At 26.1% G+C, this 23524-nt stretch overlaps 1 protein-coding gene across 1 annotated transcript in view; it reads left to right on the forward strand.

Annotated features, from left to right (window-relative positions):
- LOC136091571 (fibrillin-2-like) overlaps nt 1–18664 on the forward strand; it is a 111429-nt gene extending 92765 nt beyond the window's left edge. The window contains exon 13 of the mRNA XM_065819262.1: nt 18372–18664. Coding sequence (XP_065675334.1) covers nt 18372–18396 — 25 coding nt within the window. The 3' untranslated portion in view covers nt 18397–18664. The remainder of the gene's footprint in view (nt 1–18371) is intronic.
- Nucleotides 18665–23524: the final 4860 nt, after the last annotated feature.

A 23524-nucleotide genomic window follows, 5' to 3' on the forward strand; every position in this document is an offset into this window, starting at 1 on the left:
CTAAAAATATTGGTTAATTGCAGAGCATCTAAAAGGGTTTTCGCACAGTATTAATCTGACTGAATAATCCAAAATAATTCATTTCCGTTTTTTAGGACAAAACATAAGCCTTTGATAGAGCTATCTATAAATACTTACAAATTTCTGGGTTTTAATGGAACTTAAATTGCATCAAAAAGCCCAATTAAGTTATACTAGAAGATAAAAGCTTCAAAAAGTCTTGTCTTGTGTCCTTTGCTAGATAAATAACTTGGCATTGGCCTTGGTTAGACCTAATAACTCTAACTAAGCATTTAACTTATTTTTGATTTGAAATATAAGAAACTTTCTCAGTTAAGAGTAGGGATGATCCGGAATTTAGTCCGAATTTTGTGAATTTTAGTTCATTCCTGATCAGGTCGGATATCAGGCCGAAATTTGTGATTTTTAATTCATTCTGGTTTCTGCCGGAATTACATTATTTTAGGTCGGAAGGCCGAGATTTATTTATTTATTTTTTAAAAAACATGCAGCACAGGCTGTGTAAATTAAATTGAAAAATCATTGTTCTACAATGAATTAAAAAACTAAACGTAAAACTTGGTAAAAAAAAAACGAAATTCTTAACAAGCACAATTTAATTTTATTTACAGTAAATTACTGCCGTGACGGATCCAGGATTTTTTTATGTTTGAGATAGCTAACTTCCAGACATAGAGCAAACTTCAAACATTTGTATATTTTTACTTAAGTCACATAATGAGGCTTTGCAAAAAAGTGCAATGATTGGAGGCTAAGAACAAAAAAGCTCTTTGACTTCATCCCCATCTAAACCTTGAAAGGCAACTATTTAATAAAATGTTTTTTTTTCGTTTCTTAACTAGACTTATATTAATCGATAAATTTTAAGTTTCATAGTATTATTTCTCAGCGTTCAAAAATTATGACCATAAAAAAGTTAAACCCCCCTCAATTTGAGGGGCTTACAAACTTTATGTGGTCATTGATATAAGCTCTTTTTTCATTAAAAATGTTACCAGCCTCAAAGAATATTTTCATATAGGATGCCTAATATAGTAAATATTTCAGTTTTAACCTAAATAGAAAAATAGAAAACAAAGAAATAATTTCAAATATAAATATTATGCAGGTTAAAACTTTTAATAAATAAAATTATAAGAAACAAATAAAAACAACACATTCGATTTAAATGAAAGAATCAAGTTATATGAATATATATATATATATATATATATATATATATATATATATATATATATATATATATATATATATATATATATATATATATATATATATATATATATATATATATATATATATATATTAGTTTATAAAAATATGATATGTAGGCTCGATACTGAGGTGCAGGCTTTCACTTTCAATATTGAAGGTAAAAAGTTACAAAAGTATAGTTCTCGTTCCGGCCAAAAGTGGTAACTTTATTAACAATTAGGGCAAACCCGGTTCCAACCGGAACTTAAAGTTTCCGATCCGGTAAACCCCTAGTGAAGAGTCATTTATTTGAGTGACTTTCTTGAAATTAAAGCATATAATTGAGAAACGAGTGGTTTTTTATAATGTTGACATGTTTAAGTTTAGTAAGATTCTTGTGTTGTTTTTTGAAAATAGCGTCTTAACTTTTGGGAATACTAATTTTAATGTATCATTCATTTTCCTTTTTTAATGTTTGTAAACTGTTTCATAATAGAAATGAAAAAGTTATAGAAAGTTCTCTTTATTAACAATGAAGATTTTCAATGATTTTAGCTTGTTGCAAAAACAATAGCAAGTTTTTCTAAATATAAAAACTCTAAAAGCTATTTAAAAGCTAGAGACTTTGTTATTGAAAACAAATTTTGTGCTTCTTATTGTGTTGTTGATTATTTGTTCCATCCAACAGAATGCACCGTATTTTTGCTGCGTTTTTTCCAATTTAAATTTAATTGAGAAAGAAGTTTGATCTTTTCAGAATACTGCCATCAACACATGTTTTGTATTAATACGTATTAAATGCAAAACTGTTTGGAAAGTCATGAAAACTGGCAGAAATGTTTACAATAAAATTATGTTTTCAACAAATGTTCTTAATTATGTGTCTAAGGAAATTGTTATTTAAACAAAAAAATTTTGATTATGTTTCAACTGAATTAATTTTTTTACTAAAGTTTTCTATTATGCTATCAACAAAAGTTCTGAATAATGATTTAAACGCAGTCTTGTTTTCAACAAAAGATCTTGATATGTTTTCAACAAAAGCTCTTGACTATGTTTTTAAGTTTTTCAAAAGTTCTAGTAGGATTATTTACCTGAATTAGTCACTTTTTCACTACCTTAGTTTAAATTAAACTGATTTTGGAAAAAATATATTTAAAAAAATAACGTTCCAAGGCATTTTTTTTAAACTTCTTTAAGAACTGCACATTTCACACACGGAAGCTTGTATGTGTTATTTCTATTATGTATAAAACAATATAATTGACAATTTCTAATTTACTTTTATTTAATTTTTAAAATATAAATACTTTGTAAACAACGGATAGTTTACATTTTCAATTTTATCAAAAAATAAATTAAATTTGAAACGGAATCACGCATAAAGGAAAACATTTTTGGTACATAAATAAATTTAAATTTGTCCGTCTATAATACATAGTGTGTTCAGGATCTCACTTTATGACTGTGATAAAAGGTTTACAATGTGTAAACTGCATTTGAAAAATGTGTAAACATCAGTTGTTCAAATGCAGTTTACACATTATAACGCGCAAATATCACGCACGGATATTGCATATTTGTCAATTTTATGCAGTTTTTTTTATGGAAGTAATAAGCTTGTTAGTGTTTCAAATGAAGAATTTTATAGTTAAAATTCAAAATTCACATTATTTTGTTATACTTTTACTTGAAGATAATTATAGTTGAATGCATATATCCTAAAATCCTAGAGTCTAAGTACAAAACAAGGAAAAAGAAAATCACGCACAGAAACGGAACTCCCCTACCTTTTTAGAGATTAAATTAAACAATTAATTAAAAAATTAGCTGTTTTTAATAATGAAACAAATTCTGTCAAACCATTATACTTTTATAAATTGAATAATTTTAAAATAAACTAATGAGTATAAAATACCAAAGAATAAATTAGCAACTTTTGGCACTTAATATTAAAAATCTAAATTAAAAAAAGCACATATCAGTAAATGTCACAAAAATTTCAAAAGCGCATAAATGAAAAGAATAAAGCAAAATAATTTAGAAATTATTCATTCTCTTTTTTTCATTCATTGTTTATTATTCCTCTTTTTATATAGATATATATAAAATAATATCTCACACGCAAACTCAAACGCACTTGTTGAAATTTATTGCGATTACTTACGTAAACGCAAACGCAATATTCGCATATAACTGCTTTTACGCACACATTTAAAACGCAACTTACGAATATATATTTTGTTTACGCATAAAAAATTGCGTAAGTCAAACGCAATTTACGCGTATAAATGCGTTTACAAACGTGACTGAAACGGAATGTACGCATATATATATATGTATATATATATATATATATATATATATATATATATATATATTATATATATATATATATATAATATATATATATATATATATATATATATATATATATATATGTATATATGTGTATATATATATATACATATATATACATATATATATATATATATATATATATACTACATTTACTTTGCCGTTTCAGAAAATTTACAAGAAAAAAGATCTCACATATATTGCATATATACGTAAAATATATATATATATATATATCTTACATATGCGATACATAAATATATATATATATATATATATTTATATATAATATATATATATATATATATATATATAATATATATATATATATATATATATATATATATATATATATATATATATATATATATATATATATATATGTATATATGTGTATATATATATATACATATATATACATATATATATATATATATATATATATATATATATATATATATATATATAATATATATATATATATATATACTACATTTACTTTGCCGTTTCAGAAAATTTACAAGAAAAAGATCTCACATATATTGCATATATACGTAAAATATATATATATATAATATCTTACATATGCGATACATAAATATATATATATATATATATATTTATATATAATATATATATATATATATATATATATATATATATATATATATATATATATATATATATATATATATATATATATACGTATCATACATATGTCTGCGATATGTTACATATATCGCATATATATGTAAGATATATATATATATATATATATATATATATATATATATATATATATATATATATATATGTATATATATATATATATATATATATATATATGTATATATATATATATATATATATATATATATATATATATATATATTTATATATATAAATATATATATATATATATATATATATATATATATATATATATATATATATATATATATATATATATATATATATATGTATATATATATATATATATGAATATATATGTATATATATATATATATATATAAGCATATATATATATATATATACATATATATATATGTACACATATATATCTATATATATATATATATATATATATATATATATATATATATATAAATATATATATATATATATATATATATATATATATATATATATATATATATATATATATATATATATGTATATATATATATATATATATATATATATATATATATATATATATATATATATATATATATATGTATATATATATATATATATATATATATATATATATATATATATATATATATATATATAATATATATATATATATATATATATATATATACTACATTTACTTTGCCGTTTCATAAAATTTACAATAAGAAAAATCGTACATATATCGTATATATATGTAAGATATGTACTAGAATTACTTACTTTGACGCAGTCTTCTCCTCCTTCGTTCTTTGCACTTTACAGTGTAATTTTTTTATTTCATATTTTTTTTAACAACTGTTTGCATTCTCTTCTTTTGCTTTCTTATTATTTTAAGTTTCCGATAGGATGGGGTAAGATGTCCATAATATCAAGTCCCCTGTGCATTTGATTAATATTGTTTAATTCTTTTTATATACTATTGTTTTAGATATTTACATTTTATATAAAAAATATAAAACAATTATATAAGGAAGTAAGCAATATTACTCTACCTAGGTCTCACAAATGCACAAGGGACTTGACTTTAGGAATATCTTGCTCCACTAAAAGTTAAAAAAAAATTAGTTGCCTTTTTATTATTTGTGTAATTATGATAAAGAGATAATTATTTTGTGGGAAATTTATTCCAATATATTCAAAGTATAACAATTCTTAAACTCAATCAATAAAACTTGTTTATTTGCAAATAGCTAGTTTTGGAGATCTTTACCTTGCCATTGCAATTAATTCCTTTGAATAATTGTCCCATATTATGTTTTTTTATTTTATTTATAAAAAGGATCGCTCAAAACGAGCAATCAACTACAAAAACACAATGTGATTGATTAGCGTACACGTATACTTTAAAAATGGCTTAAAATAAAAGGAAAACTTATTTTCCGCTCACAAATTGAACACAATAATACTCAGCTGTATACAGTACTATTATTTTAACCAAGCTATTTTTAGAAAATAGTATAGCTTAATACCTTTAATTAGTAAGTTCATTTCAATTATTATAAAAATCTGACTATATTCACTCAATTTAAAAACATAATACACTCACTTTAAAAGGAGTCATTATAATGAGAAACGAAATATCTTTTTTAACAAATTTAATCCATAATTCTTTTTTGAATTTGTCATAAAATGATCTAAAAGCATATTAAATCACGTAATAATTTGTTTTAGGGGATTTGTTTTAAGGGATATGGCCTTTCCTTATTGCATAAGGGAGTTCCTATTGGCATTTCCTTATGATTAAAGGATAAGCAGCTTATACACATATTGTATAAAAAAAATTAGTTTAGGAAACAAAATCAAGTTTTACTTAATCGTTTTATAAATATCCATTCTAATATCACTCATCAATCTAGCAAGAGTAAGATCTATCATGAGGATATCATAAAGTCTAGTTCAAAAAAGCGACATGAAGAAGAAATATTGCAATCACAACAGTTGCAATTACAACCTTATTTATCTCAATGTTCGCCTGCATCTAAATCTGGAGAAACAATTTCAAAGAGAACAAAATCTGTAAATCCTACAAAAACGACGAAGTCTACCATGCACGCAACAAGTGCAGCGTTGACATCATTATCGACAAAGTCTTTGAAAAACACTGAAGTTTCCGATATTTCTATTTCTCCTATTCAGCAAGATTCGCAATTAAGGTTTCAGAGTTATAGTCTTTTGGCAAAATTATCTTAAGACTCGTGTAATTTGATAAACAAAATGCAAGATTTTGGTCAAAGAAACAATTTTCCGAGAAAGAAGTTTATGGTACATTTAATTGAACGGGTATTTAAATTACTTTTTCTTACATTTAAAATAATATTAAGAACAATGTAGCGCATGATTTTTATATATTTTAGGAGTATACTTCATATTTTCATTTCACTACATCTAATACTCATATAAATAAATCACAAGATGATTATCGCGCTCACTTGCGCAGACAATAGCTTCTTGTTGCGTTGAACTGTATTGGCGGATATACTACCGCGCTTTGTTGTTTATTAATTATTATTATTACATTGTAATTATTGAGTACACTTTTTTTTATGGCAAAGCAATATTGCCCTGGCTTGTAAATTATTATAACTGAAGATAAATATATGTAATAAGTTTAGTTAATGAGTAACTACAAAAATGGAGCCCACGGAAAATCGATGTCGTTGTTGAAATAATTCATTGATGTAAAAGATTTAAACAGAATAAAGAATTAAAGAAAGAAAAAAGTTAAGTTGTACATTTTATTTACTATTTACTTGTTGTTAAAATTAAAATGCTTAGGTGTTATAAAGTAAGCATTTTTAGCTTGTCATTATTTTGAACATTTATTAGGTTATTACGTTAACAACCATTAAGATTTAAGTCAATACTTATCACCTTTAGTGATTAATTACCCAATCAAGAGGGATTTAGGACAGTTGCCATTTTAAAATGGGTATCTGTAAATTTTATTTTTTACAAAATGTCAAGTATTCAAGCTAAACGTAGAATTAGAACCGTTAACATTAAACCTTTACACAAGTTATTTGAAAAATTGTTAAAGTTAATTGAACACACTGACGACGAAAACCAGTTTCATAACTTAAGTGACTTAAAAGATACATTAAACGAAAAATATAATAAAGTCATCCGATTGGATGAAGAGATATCTTTACTAATTGAGGACGAGGATGAGTTAGAGAATGAACTAGAATCTTCTACAGAATTTAATCTTACATTTAAAAACGAAATATCTAAAAGTAATAAACAGCTTAAAAAATTTGATCTTAAAACTGACTGTAATAGCTCCCTTAGCAACTTCAAAAACAAGACAGTAAAATTACCCGTTTTATAATTAGACAATTTTGATGGTGAACCTGAAAATTGGACATTCTTTATAGAAAACTTTGATTGTGCCATTAATGCAAACAATGATCTGTCGACAATCCAGAAGATAACATATCTTAGAAATTTATTAAGAGGTCCAGTGAAATGTACGGACCACTCCTTATGCCAATTATATTACAGAAAATACCAGACGAACTTAACTTAATTATAAATAGACAACTTGATAACAACAGTACATGAGATGTCATAACAGTTGTTAATATTTTGAAAACAGAAATACGTGCCAGAGAACAAGTGTCGTTAAATTTCAATAATAATGGGAATATAAGTTACACAGCTGAGACATTTTTTACCAGTAATAATAATTATATAGAACCGAATCATAACAGAAACTCTCAATATGAATTTAATTAAAAAAATTAAAAAAAGAAATCATATTTTGATTTTAATAGTCCAACTAATCTTCAACAATTTGTCAAATATATTTTTTTCGATAAGCCACATAAACCTCAGTATTGTAAGTCAATAACAAACATTCAAAATAGAAAAAGAATCATTAGTGACTAACATCTTTGCTTTAAATGTTTGGGATGTGGACATATATCTAAAAACTGTCCATCGCGTATTAGATGTTTTAAATGTGGTAATCACCATCACGTAGCACTTTGTCTAGAACAACAACATAATGAACTGCAAAATAAAGGTGATCTAACTGCAATTTCAGGTAATGATAATCAGTTTTTCTTACTACAAACTGCTTCCACGGATGTCTTTGACAGAAATCACAGATTACATAATTGTAGGATACTCTTTGACAACCGTTCACAACTTAGTTACATATCACCTGATTTATGTCGTAAATTAAAACTTCAATCTATTGGTAAAAAGAACATTTACATCAAGACATTTAGAAATAATAGCACTAAAAAAAGATTGGAAAAAGTTGAGCTAAAAATCAAATCTTTATTTGGAAGGATCATAAAAATTAATTTTTACGTAAAAGTTATTTGTGCACCTATTAACAGTCAATATATAAACCTTGCTCAAGAAAAGTATAAACACTTACATAATTTAAGACTTGCCGATGGTAATTTGCAAAACGGTAACTTGAGAATTGATGTCTTGATAGGGGCAGATTATTATGGTTATTTATTGAAAATTCTATTAATAGGGGAAACCATTTTGATCCCATTGCCATTAGATCTAAACTAGGTTATTTATTAAGTGGTCCTATAACTATTAATAATATGTTTAATGTTAAAAAATATGATTGTTTGGTAAATACAGCTCATGTCATGTTAGTAAGATCAAATCCATCTCCTGATTTATTGTTGAAGGAATCCATGACATCAATTTGAAGTGTGATGAAATGAACGAATGTAACTTAGAAGTTGTTGAAAGGTTTCGTCACACCATTAAATACGATAATATACCTTTAAATGGTATAATGTTAACTTGTCCTTTAAAGAAAACCATCCACCAATTAGTGATAGTTACAATTTATGCATAAAACGTTTTAAAAGTTTTCAGAAGAAATTAAGTAAAGATGATTTGCTACTTGAATCATACAAAAATATTTTTAAAGAACAATTGTAGCAAGGCATTATAGAATCAATTATTGAAGAAAATAAAATTGAAAACGCACACTATCTATCACACCAGCCAGTGTTAAAGAATTATAAAATTACCACTAAAGTCAGGATTGTTTTTGATGCAAGCAGTTCTGTCGATGGCCCTTCATTAAGTGATTGCTAATACCCAGGACCATCCTTGATTACTTCGTTATATGGAATTCTACTACGTTTATGTGCCCAAAAAATTGCCTTTGTGGCAGACATTGAAAAAGCCTTCTTGCAGATTGCTTTATCTCCCGCGGATTGTGATTATATTAGATTTTTATGGTTCAAAAACATTAACACGCTCAATAAAATCAATATATTTACTCAAGATATTATTTCCTTTAGAATATGCAGAGTTCTATTTGGTGTTACCTCATCATCCTTTCTTCTTTTTGCTACTCTCATTACACATGCTGAAAAATATCTTTTTGATGACCCTGTATTCGTTCATAAATTAACAAATTCCTTACACGTCGATGATCTTAACTCAGGAGCGGAATCAGTTGACTTAGCTTTCAACTTCTATAAAAAATGTCATGTTCGATTAAAAGAAACGGGCTTTACTCTAATAAAATTCGAATCAAACTGCAAACACCCTGAAAATCTGGATAATGAACAATGCTTTACATCCTTTAATATAACTAAAGTATTAGGATTATTATAAAATAAATAAGAAGACAACTTAATCTTTGATTTTAGAAACTTAATACACAATGATGACTTATATCCTACGAAACGTAAAGTTCTTCAATTTATAGCAAGCATTTTTGACCCTCTCGGAATAGTTAATCTATCTATAGTGAAGTGTAAAAGATTTTTTCAAAAACTATCGTATCGATAAATTTATTTGGGACAAGCCTCTTGAGGGTAAAACGTTATTGATGTGGCAAGCCTTTATCAATGACATTAAAACATCTAAACCTAATATTATTCCTTGGTTGCTGACATGTCATTACATGGATTCAGTGATGCTAGTAACAGTGCATATAGTTGTTGTATATACTTATTATGTTAATTTAATAATAGACATGTAAGTTGCTCGCTTATAACTGCTAAGTCTAGGATTGCCCAAGTTAAAAATACCTCCATACTCTGACTAGAATTAAAGGCAGCATTATTTTTAGCTGAAACGATGTCAGCAACTAAAAAAGAATTATACCATGTTCTTAAGTTCGAACAAATATTCTGTTGGTGTGATTCTACAATAGTATTACATTGAATTAATAATACTGATAAAGCTAAGCAGCTTTTTTCCAAGAGAAAATTAAAAAAATTAGAAAAGCATTTGACATTTCGCATTGGAGATATATTGAATCTTACAATAACCCTGCAGACATAGTATCCAGAGGCACAAACTTAAAAAACTTATTCGATAATAAAATATGGTTCAACGGACCAACACTTCTTTACAATGATCCCAAGGATTGGCCAATATTTGAACTAAGAAATTTAATTGATAAAATTGAAGAAGTCACTACTAATTCAGTTTTAAATGACAATTATTTAAACTTAAAAATGATAGATATTACTCTATTAAATAACTATTTGCATTTATTAAGAGTTATATCATTGGTCTTACAATTTATAACTAATTTAAAGCTTAAAAGAGATAAAAAGCAATTAAAATTATCTAATTTAGATTCAATTGAAATAGAAAAATCATTAAAGATTTGAATTATGTTCGTTCAAAGATCAATAACTACTGATAAAAATTTTAAGCAACTCCAGCTAGACCTAAACTTGCAAATAATAGATAGAATTATACGATGCATTTTTCGACTTCAAAATGCACCAAGTACATATGATGCAAAAAATCCAATATTCCTACCTCGAAATTCAGAATTTACGAACCTACCAATTAATTACAACCGTTCTTTAGTTATGCACAATGGAATTAATCGTATCCTTCTCCCCCACCATTACCCTTATGTCGTTTAAATAATGATCATGCATTCAAATTTACAGGTGTACATGTGTATGCATTCAAATTTGTAGGTGTTACATTATGCAGGACCATTATATGTTAAAAATATTTATGAAGGAGATAATTTTTATAAAGTGTGGATATTTTTATTTACATGTGCTACTGCACTTGCTTTATTTTTAGATCTCGTTTCGGAAACTTCTGCTGAATCATGCATTAGAAGTTTACAGAGATTTTTTTTCAAAACGTGACACATCTTCTGAAATCTTCTCAGACAATGGATTTCATTCCACATCTAATCTGACTCAAAACTTTTTTTTTTTTGAACGACCGGTTAGATCCACTAAACGCTGCCTTCGCAAAATAATCTATAAAGCCCAGCAATCATATGATGAACTATTAAAATTTATTGCTGAAGTAGAATCAATATTAAACAATCGACCAATTACGTTTATGTATGAATCACCTGGAGATGCACTACTGACCTCTAATCATTTAATATCCGGAAGATCAATAAACTTTAAAACAATTAATGACAAAACATATGAAACAAACTTTAAAACCCGATGAAGGTTCATAGAAAATACATTAAATCATTATTGGCAAAAACGGGAAAAAGAATATGTAACAGAGCTAAGTGAGTTTTACAAATTTAAGAAAAATAAAGGAACAAATAAAAAAGCCGTTAATGACGTTGTACTGATTTACGATTCGGACACCAGACGTGGTTATTGGAAAACAGGCATAGTACAGAGCCTCATTAAATCAGCTGACGGATTCATTCGTGCTTCTAAAGTTAAATACATTACAAATAAAAAAACATAGGACATTAAAAGACCAGTAAATAAACTATATTTGCTTGAAGTTTCGAATACTCCCTTGGAAGTAATAAAAATCAAGTTCTGTGATGAAAATTAAATTAATCATTTAGTAATAAACTACTTGGGGGCGGGAATGTCGTTCTCACTTGCGCGGACAATATTCTTGTTGCGTTGAACTGTATATGCGGATATATATTGCCGCGCTTTGTTATTTATTAATTATTATTACATTGTAATTCTTGAGCACACTTCTTCTTGTGGCAAAGCAATATTGCCCTGTCTTGTAAATTATTATAACTGAAGATAAATATATGTAATAAGTTTGGTTAATGAGTAACTACAAAAATGATGTCGAGTTTTTCTGCATATTGTGTAATCAAAAGTTTACAGCTCGTATTGGTTGAACATCCAACATTAAGAAGCATTTACAAAGAAAGCATTATTTTTCTTTGTAAATGCTTCTTAATGTTGGATGAAAACGACATTTTGGGTAAGTGGTTTGACTCATACGACACACAAAACAAATCAAATAAAAAGCGAAATGTGCAAGTTGCTGATACTTTGAACGCTATCAAGTTCTTTATTACATCGAACTGCTCAATTAATGCATGTAATAATCCCCTTTTGAGTAATATAGTCAAAAATCGACTTGCTTGTGCAAAAATATTTAGAGAAAACTTAGTACCAGAAACGATGGCAAAATTATCAAAATTAATTAACAAAAAATTAGACGATGCTCTATGTCCATATATCACTGAATAAAGTGACAATCAGATTATCACTTTATTTAGTAATATATGGACATCTCCTGAAATGTTGGGCTTTATTACGGTTGGTGCAACATTAACGAACAGTGATCTAAAAAAAGAAATCATCATTACTAGTGGAACAGGTGAAGGGACGTCACAATGCAGAAAATATTAAATTGAGATTTGAAAAGATTATCAATACCTTTACCTTCAATAAATCAATAATAAATGGTAATTTTTTTAATTTTACAGCTTTAACTACTGTAAACACAATGAATTTATTGATTACTTAAGTTATAATTATTTAAAAGCAATTACATATAATAAAGGGGATCATTCGTCAGACTGTTTAAGCAATTATTTGAAAAGTCTCAAGAGTTGAAAAGACTAAAGGTGGCGATAGTGCATAGAAGATGATCCATTAGTGAACCAAGAGGTTGCCCTTTATATTGAAGAAGCAGATAATGAGCTGCTAAAAATAGGTAAAGATGAAGTCTTAAATAATGAAGTTCAAATCTTTAATGAACTTCTTGAAGTGCTATTAAATGAATCATGGAAGCTTACTTTTACAATTGTTACTCAGTCAGCCAAAACAGCTGAGGAAGTAAACATCACTAATGACTTTAACGAAGATAATGAATATGATCTTCTTAGTGCTGAGCTAATTAAAGATCTTGAAATCAAACTGGGAACATCGAAACTACCGTTTCTTGCGCAGCTCATAAAACAAACATCGCTATACGAATCGCTATTAAGAAACAAAAAATATATGTGTCGTTTACTTGCAACGCTTTTAAAGTTCGCAAGAAGCACAATCAATCTATAAATAACGTTTAAAACCACATAAAAAAAAAGCTAAATTACAAACAAGTTGTGATGGAATTCGCTGGTCAGCTCCTTTCCTAATGTTACAGAGTTTCCAAAGTGCTTATAAAAGAAATGCATATGATTCGGAAAATTAATGTCCAATCGAATTAGATAAAATTGAACTATGCCTACAAATCCTTCTTCGCGCATATCAGTTCAGCTTATTTTTTACAAAAGAATCTTCCATCGATTGCTGATGTTTTGCCTGCAATGACTATTATGATTTTAAAATGGAGTAGAATGGAATTACAAGGAAATGGAAAGGAATTTACTAACTTGTTAGATTATTCTTTTAAATTAAAGTTTCAGTACAAACTTAACTCAGGAATTTATCAAGTAGGATCACTGTTAAATATCTCAAAGCTTAAGTTGTGGTTCTTTAAACTTGATTGTCAATTTTTTGTTAAAGGTATTTAGTTATTAAGTTATACTATTTAAATAAGACAAAAAAAGTTTTGAATTTTAGTTTAAAAAACAATTCTTCAAAACCTAATTTATAAATTTAATTACTGTTATATATTAATTTATGATAATAAAGTTTGTATCACAACCCAAAAATCCGAAAAATTGTTTAGGAGCAGTAGAAAAGCTGCACGAAGTCCTGAAATTATATACGCCACATAATATTTATCAAAGTGCTTCAGAACCGCAATCGGGATATGAACTTACATAAACGAAAGAACGATCGAGTTCAAATGATCAACAAACTGATTTGCTCAGCGGATTTATGCTAGATGATAACTATTGCCCAGAAGCTCGGCAGCCTAACTTACAACTTTATTTAGTTGAAGTCAAGTTTGCAAACGCATTTATACGCGTAAATTGTGCTTAAGTTACGTTTATAAACGCATTCTATATGCGTTAGTTGCGTATTAAATGCGTGCGTAAACGCGGTTATTTGTGTAAATTGCGTTTACGTTTACGTAAGAAAACGCAATAAATTGCGTCAAATGCGTTTGAGTTTGCGTGTGAGTTGTTATTTTTGAACGCAAAAGCAAAACTCAGTTTTTTTTTGCGTTCCAATGTATGATTACAATATTGTAATCATATAACAACATAATCAACAATATAATAATACAATTATATTGTAGACCTTCATGTAGATTAATAGCAACTATAGCCATACTTTTATATTGAAAAAAAAGTAAATTAAATAATTAAAATTTAAAATGTAAGTCTGCAAGCCAAAACAAGTTATCTAAAACTGCGTAAACCTTTAAATTTTAAGTTAGTTAAATTAGTCATTTTATTTTAAATCTTAAATGTGTTGAGATCATGAAAATTTGCATAAATAATTTGCATTTTATGTTTGAATTTATCATTTATGAGAAATAAAAAAAATGAACATGGCATTAAAAATTAGTTATGACATTTTGTAAAAAAAACTTTATTACATTAGAGGTTGTCCATAAATTATTTCACGCTTTAGGAGGAGAAGGAACGGGGGTGTGGGTAGGTGACTTTGTGACGATTTGTTGCGAGGGAAGGGAGGGGTACCCGATTTTGTGACACTTTTTTAAATTAGTTTTAAATCTAGAGAAGATTCTCTTTTAATAAAAGAATATCTGACCAAACCACAACCCTCAGTTAATGTGTCTTCATGCTGATTTTAAAATTAACTACGCCTAAATCTTACTTAAATGTTTACACTCTGTTAACGGAGTAGTTACAGCCTCTTAACGGACTGTTACGACTGTAACAGTCCATGTGCAGTTCACGTTCTGTGCTTTGAGTTTATATAGTCCAATGGCATAACTTTATTTAGTTGGTACACAAAAGTGTGCAGCAACAAAAAAATAACCTTTGTGCACTAACAAAAAAAAAAAAATAATTTTTGGAAAATACGCACCAGGTTCGCCTAGAGGCGAACCTGGGTGGGTATTTACCAAACTTTCGTAACTCTGGCGTAGCTCAATTAAGGTTACGGAAACCGTACGTTCAGCGTTGTTTTCGTAACTATTTGGTATTCACCATAGTTTCCTAAAGTTAGGGTTGCGCACGAGTTGTGCTGAACTTGCGCAAAAACTTACGCCTAAAATAAACAAAAAAATAACCACGTTAATTTTTTTTTAATGAACCAAGTTTTCGTAATATTATAAAACAAACTTTTCTTATATTGAATTCATATAATTTTTAACATATTTAATTTAGGGAATACAACTAATTAATATTTTTTACAGCCTTATAAAACGGCTGTTTATAAAACTTGACTGATTAATCTACAAATTGGTTGGAAAGGGTAAATAAATTTTGACAATTGTTTAATATACAAATTAAAAAAACTGTAAAAACTTTCATTTTTTTCAATCATAAATAAATGTAAATAGCGTTTTTTTAAAATACAAGTATTTAAAAACTTGCATACTAATTTGAAATAAGCATGAGCATTCTTAGGTTTGGAGTTTGCATAATGCCTAAATAAGTCATATAAAACATTAAAAAAAACCTTTTAACATTCCCCAATGTAACATTTAACAATATATTATTGCCTTCATTTTAAAAACAAAGTTTTTATTTGTATTCTTTGAACAATATCCAGTCGAATTGGATGACTTGTGTTAAATCAGCCTGCACATAGTATACATCATCGTCATCGTTGTTCTCAAAGTTTATGTCATTTGGAATTTCTAATCCTAAGCATTTGTAAAGGTTTTGCAGTAAATTGCACATAAGTAATATATTGCAATATATTGTTCAAGTGAGCATATGTTAGAAGCACTGAAGTGCTCCACTTCTCTTGTGACCTCCAACGGTTTTTAAGATGATCAAAGGATTGCTCCACATCACTATCTACCTGAAGGTGAACTTTATTGAAATTTAAATTCTCTGGTGTAGTTGGCTGATTAAATGATGTAATCATGAATGTTAACAAGCAGAAAGGAAAACTGCATTTTCAATGACTTTTTTTTTCAAAATTAGAAAAAAATAAAAATCTTTATCCAGGATACTTTTCATCATCTTTGAAAGAAGAAAAAAGCCATTTTTTTAATTAAGTAGTCGATAAATCAACTCTTTTAAACTTTACTTCTAACAGTCAATTAATAACAAGCATATTAAACAATGAAAGATCAAACGATTTTTCTTTTTTGTTACGAACTTTTTTGAATTGTGAAGTAAATTTTACCATTTACTCTTTGAAAACTTCCAGTTACTTTGATAAAAGCCTCTTTGATATAAGAATTTTTGCCTCCGAAGAAATTATGTTGTTCCTCAAGGTGATTGGTGACGAAACATTGTTAATGTGTTAACAATATCTCTATTTATTTTTATACAAACAAATTTTTGACCACATTCTATATCCGAATAGCTAATTAAGGCAACATATTGAGCCTAACGCCAGACTTGACCTCAAGGAAATTAACTAAATTTCCATTTAACCTAAAACTAAATTAAGCTATTAAAACAACTATGAACATTATGCTCAATAAGGCATGTATAATTTAACAAAAAAATGGGCAAAAGAATATTTATAAAGATATAGGTATTTTTTTGTTAATATATACAGTGTTTTGTTAATATTTAGAAAGATGTAGTTGCTTTTTGGTTAATGTAATAGTTCAATAATTATATATATATATATATATATATATATATATATATATATATATATATATATATATATATATCCATATATATATACATATTTATAAATTACCAAAAATCATAAAAATATAGCATCTTTTAAAATATATAATATATACTTTATACTATAAATAAGATATAATACGCTAAAATATCTTATTTATACAACAATGTAACAATTATTTTATACAATAGATGTTACGTTTTAGTAATAATATAATAACATCATAATGCATAAAATTTAATATATAAGGATCCTATTTTATAGTAATGTATTACTATTATAAGTTAATAAATTTATAATATTATTAAAAAATGTAACAAAACTATTATGATATTATAATACACAATGTTTTAATAAAATAATTTATAATAATGAATACTAAGATATCAAAAGTTAATAAGTTATTAAAATACTATGATGCATTTATGTTTGTATTAATATCTATGATTATTGTTAACTTTATTATAATATATACAATTTATATACATAAATTGTATATATTATTATTTATAATAAGATTCTATATAAATCTGACAATATATAATTCATAACAAAGTTACATCGTTTCTAATATTTAGTGATTTTAACGTTACGCCAAAAATAAGGTAGCTTATGGCTTACGTAAAATTTCTTGCTTAAAATGAGCTGAGCAAGTTTTTAAAAAGATTGGTGAATAGCATTTCAGCTTGATGAATACCGATTTATTAGCACTGAACTTTTGTTCACGCAACTGCGCGAGGTTCGTGAATACGAATTTTACTGTTTTTAACTTACGCAGAACTTTACGCATAAAATAGTGAACATCAACGCGTTTTCACTGCTCTTTATGACATTTTTAAAACAAAAATTTTGAAACAAGTTGTCTCAAGTTGGAGATTACTTGTTCTTAGTATATGAATAACTACGCATTAGGTCTGAGTTTAATATAGAACATCTCTAACTTATAATATTGCAAAATTGCTATCTAGCTATCTATTGCATAAAAAATGTTACTGTTCCTTTATGTTAAGTTTTGGAAATTTTTCTTAATTATAGAATTTCAAAAAATGTATGTATTAAGTTAAAACTTTGAAATACATATATATATATATATATATATATATATATATATATATATATATATATATATATATATATATATATATATATATATATATATATATATATATATATATATATATTGTTTTTTAGAGACGGAGAGAAAGTAAAACTTTAAAAGATAAAAGCGACGCACACTGGCAGTGTCAATCTTACCAATTTGTTTAATTATTTTTTTTTTATAAGAATTTTGATAAGATTTTGTTAAAATACAGTTTTCACATTCGTTAGTCATGGAATGATTGAGATTATCTTATTGAGATTATGTTCATTGGTTTAACTTTTTTTTTTTTTATTTTAAACTATTTTTTTAGCACTTGTTATATGTAATTTCTCCTTGTATATGGAGGTTTTAACAATGATATATTATATTAACTGATATCTAACTAGTGGTAATTTATTCGACAATAAATGAAGTCGCTTTTTTTTGTTTACAACCATAGTCTGCCATTTGTAAAAAAGGGCAAAAGGTGAAGCTATTGTGTGGAAGATTAGTTAAAAATGAAAGTCAAAAGTTCCCAATAAACTAAAGATAATTCAAAAACACGTTTTTGTAACTATAAAATACTTATAAAAGTTTTTTTATAAGCCTATGTTCATTAAAAAGTAATAAAAATTTAATTCATAAAAATAATTCAAAATATTATAACGTTTTACTTTCAAAACTATGGTGAATACCAAATAGTTGCAAAAACAACGCTGAACGTACGGTTTCCGTAAGCTTTCTATTCAAAACTTTTTTTTCTATTCAAATCTCTTTTTGATCAAAAATAAATTAAGGAACCATGAATTATTATTTTACAAGTGTTCTAATTTCCTAATAACCTTTTACATAAATAGTATTAAAATTTAAAATATATTTACTTCATTTAGGCAAAGAAAAGTTAAATTAAACTTGTAAAAAGGCAAAAGTGGCTTTACTTTTCAAATCAAAGTTAGACATCTAGTTTATAAAATGTATCATTGGGTTGTAAACTTTAAATTGACAATAATCATAGAAGAGCTACAAATTTAAATTGCAATATAAATAAAAAAATACAATATTTTTTAAATATAATTTCTTTTAAAGTGATTTAAGCATTGTATGGTTTCTAGTTTCATTATGTCTTTGTCTAGTTCAGGGTTTAATTATTTTTAAATCATTAGTTAAGATTTAAAAAAAGTTTTTTTCTTTCAGACATATGATATCAACTATTTTTTTTAGTTTGAGGGAGGAGCAAAGGGTGTTATGAGTTGGCTGAAATATAATTAGAGTATTTATAAAAATATTTTTATTACATATTTCAATTTCCGTAATTAGTCTTTAACAATATATGCACCATTATTGTCAATAAAACTTAGTGAAGCTAAAGAAGGAAAAAAAAATAAAGCTTGGGTTTATTACCATAATTTGACTGCTACTTTATGATATAGAATAGTTATTCGGATTGTATTCATATTTATCAAACTGATCGCGAATGTTTTCCGCATACTGATTGAGTAGCATAGAAAAACCAAGACAAGTGCTGTGAGACACATTTGCCTTCTATACATAGAGAGAAGTAAAATGTAATTGAATAAATAAAATTAATTTTAATGGAATTTTATTGCTGTTAAATTGTATTTTCGATAATCTAAACTTAATCTCCGGCATTAGTGAAAACTTTAACACATATTTTTTTACTAAGACTTCTAGCTTACAGTTATTGTTACAGCTTTTCAATAATTAGGTAATGGTGTTGAATATTTAGCAAGTGGTTATGTGAAATATTTTTTTAATTTTTGCTTATATAGTTGCTACATTATATAATATAGTATTGTAAAATATTATAAAATGCTTAGACTTTAGCAATTCTAAGCATTTTAATACATCTTAGTATTTTCTATTTCTTTATTCTAATATTTATTTTTTATTGAATTACTAGTTATCATTTTACTATATATATTTATATGTGAATAATTTATCTACACGAACATACACACAAAAAACAATACACGCACCGCTTTAAATGACGGATAATAATGAGCCATTTAAGTAGAAACTTTTCATTGCTGATTTTCACCAGTATATATTGTCAAACTGACGGCAAAATGCTTTAGAAGGACTTCATCAGTTTCGACATTCTTGTAAATAAAATCAGCGAGGCTGAACAATCACACTTCTAACTGCTCCGGTCATATGTTAATAAAAATAATTTGTAAATTATTATTTTAAAGATGTCGAAAATATAAACTAAAGAATAAAAACAAAAGAGTCATACAGAAGTTGTCAATTTTTAGCTATATTCAAAAAATCCAATACAGAAATTTTAACCTTTTCGTGAAGAGTGAACCGCACTGCAGTTCATAAAATCTTTTTGAGGGGCCTTTGGGAAGTCGAATCAGTTTTTTCCTATACGTAAGAATTATTATAGTAAAAAGATTTTTCATTAATGTTGGATTTAGACAATTAATGGATTTAAAAGTTTCTATCAAAAGAAATATCAAACATCTTCGATGGATTCTGGCACTGTTGATCAGACAAATAAAACATTTTATAAACTATACTTATAAGTATAAAAGGTTTTATTTGTAAAAATCTGACTAGTGGTTTTTATTGTATACCCTCTTAATAAATAATGATCCAAGTTTGTTATTTTACACACGGTCATGTAGCTGTTTTAACTCAACCGTGATATGGTTTCTTAACCTTATACGCTGTTTCACCTCATTTAATAAATCATTAAAACATCATAAGCTCAACATAATTTTTTGAAAAAGAGTCTAACTTTATAATTGGTGATTATGGAATATACGTAAGAAAATTGAACCTGTATGGTGAGGTTATAGAAACTAATGCTGTGATATATTTAGTTATTGATCAAAAAAAACAAAACATTTAACTAACGATTATTTTGCGAAAGGCACTGTTTGACTCGTGTTTGCCTAAAACCAATCTAAACTCAATTTAATATTTATAAAGATTGATGAAATATTAATAACAAAATCAACAGCTGACTACTTGCAAAATGCTGAAAAAAGTAGTAACAAAACTGCGACTTGAATTACTCTGCGATTACTTGTGTTTAATAATTAGTTGCAAAATTTTATTTTTCTTTTTAAATTTAATTTTAAATTTAAATCAGCAGCCATATAAAATACTGAAAAACACAGATTCCACATTTTATTTTTTTAATCTGCTGGACTAAAATTCCTAAACTTAAAATAAAAGTGCGACAAAAATTTCAATAAAAGGTGTACGCTAATATGAGCATTTTCTTTTAAAGCATTTGAACCATTAAACCTTTTTTTCTACAAACCATATGTATATCTAAAATCATGAAAAAAACGTCACATTTGCAAACATGTTTTGATAAAATTTATTATTTCTTTTCAGAAAAAAGAATTGCTGCACTTTTAACTTTCACCTAAATTTGTTTTTGCGCCTAATCTTAAATAAACTTATTTGACTAACCTGTCCAAATGGCCGACAGACTCCGATCTACTCAATAAAGTAGAAGAAAACAAATGCTTTAACTTTGGAAAAAAAAATTTTAAATCATATTATTTTTTTAATGCTTTAGATATTGTTTCAAATATTTATTTAGTAGATTTTATCAAATTACGAGTCTTTAAAAAAATTTTGTAACTTTAAAGTTACTGAAAATAACTCTCACTACTGCTACCTTTCTCGGGTTTCATAGGAAAAAAGTAGCAACAGTGAGTGCTAAATTGAAAAGTACGACATTTAAGTTATTAGTGCTAAAGCAATGTTTTTCAAGAAAGAAGAAATTAATGGCTAATGTAATAAGAGGTAACAACTTTTGTAATGGAGAATATTGTGCAATATTTAGATATCATTTAACTCTTGGATTGGATATATCAACACAAAAGGTATGTATTAACAGCTGTCACTTAATATCAAAATAGAAATGCCAAGTTATTACTCTTGATCAATTAGCTAAAGGAACACCAGATGCAAAATGTATACAATTTTCATTATCCTAAGCTGATCATATAGCTTTTATTTATTCAAGTTTTCACTCAACTTCTTTTTATGATAGTAGTTGCTTGATTAATTTAAAATGATTACAACCCTAAACGATGTGTCTGCTTAGAAAGCAAATTTTAAGTATATTAGTAGTAATTAGGTAAATAAAAGTGTTTGGCATAAAATAAAAGGTTTCAAATCAGGCCCGCCTACGATTTTTTGCAGTAAAATATATTTTATGCTTGATTTAATACTGCTTTATCAATACAACTTTTTTGTGTCTTACTGCCGTAAAAAAATTCTTCAATTGTCAATACAAAAGATATAAATTTCTATGGTAATGCTATAGGAAAATCATCAAGTGCAACAATTTGTTATATTTCCTGCTAGAAGAGATCAAAAAAAGTCTTAACATTATCTTAATATTTTAGATGATTAATCTAGAAAAAATTTAGTTATGTGGTCTATTCCCATGGTGCATTACAAGTGATGAAATTTGCAAAATGCTATTGCAAATGATGAAATTTGCAAAATAGATACCGCATGTGATAATACCGGCATTAAAGGTATTGCAAATGACTGAACTTGTAAAATATATCGTTAAAGTAATTAAACTTGCAAAAAGGTATCGCAACTTATAAAACTTGCAAATAAAGCCAGTTTATATACCTCACCTAACTTTTTCAATTTAAATTTAATTTTTTCTGTTTCATAAGTGTTTGATATTTTTATGTTTTAAAAAACTTTATAGCAAACTAATTGTATGTTTTCATATAAAGTCAAAACAATTTGACTTAGAATGACGTTTGGGCAAGTGTTGTGACTTACTAAATTGTTTCGAAAGGCGGCTCTGATTTACCTTTACATAGTGTCTTATGTTACAAGTAACTATTATGAAGTTTTATTTATTGAAATTATCATTATAACTATTTTTTTAATTCAAAACTAAAACAACTATTTAAAGGGTTCAAATCTAAAATGTTTCGGTACAAACCAAAATTAAAATGAAACCTGCAATTATTATTATCATCATTATTGTTACTTTTATCACTATTATTTTGTATTATTACTATAATAATTGCATATATCAAAAGTATTTGTTTAACAATCATTTTCTTTTTTTTCGCTCTTATTTATATTTTTTATGCTTTTTAGGTGTCATACCATTGACTAGTTTGTAACTATGTGAGTGATACCTAACCAAATTTTATAAAGCTACGATGAGCATATTTATTTTTATAAAAATTTATTGATATGGTTATATAAAAAAAAAACCCGTTTTTTTAATGGTAAAAGA

This window comes from Hydra vulgaris, chromosome 15 (assembly GCF_038396675.1).
Source record: "Hydra vulgaris chromosome 15, alternate assembly HydraT2T_AEP".
NCBI lineage: Eukaryota > Metazoa > Cnidaria > Hydrozoa > Anthoathecata > Hydridae > Hydra > Hydra vulgaris.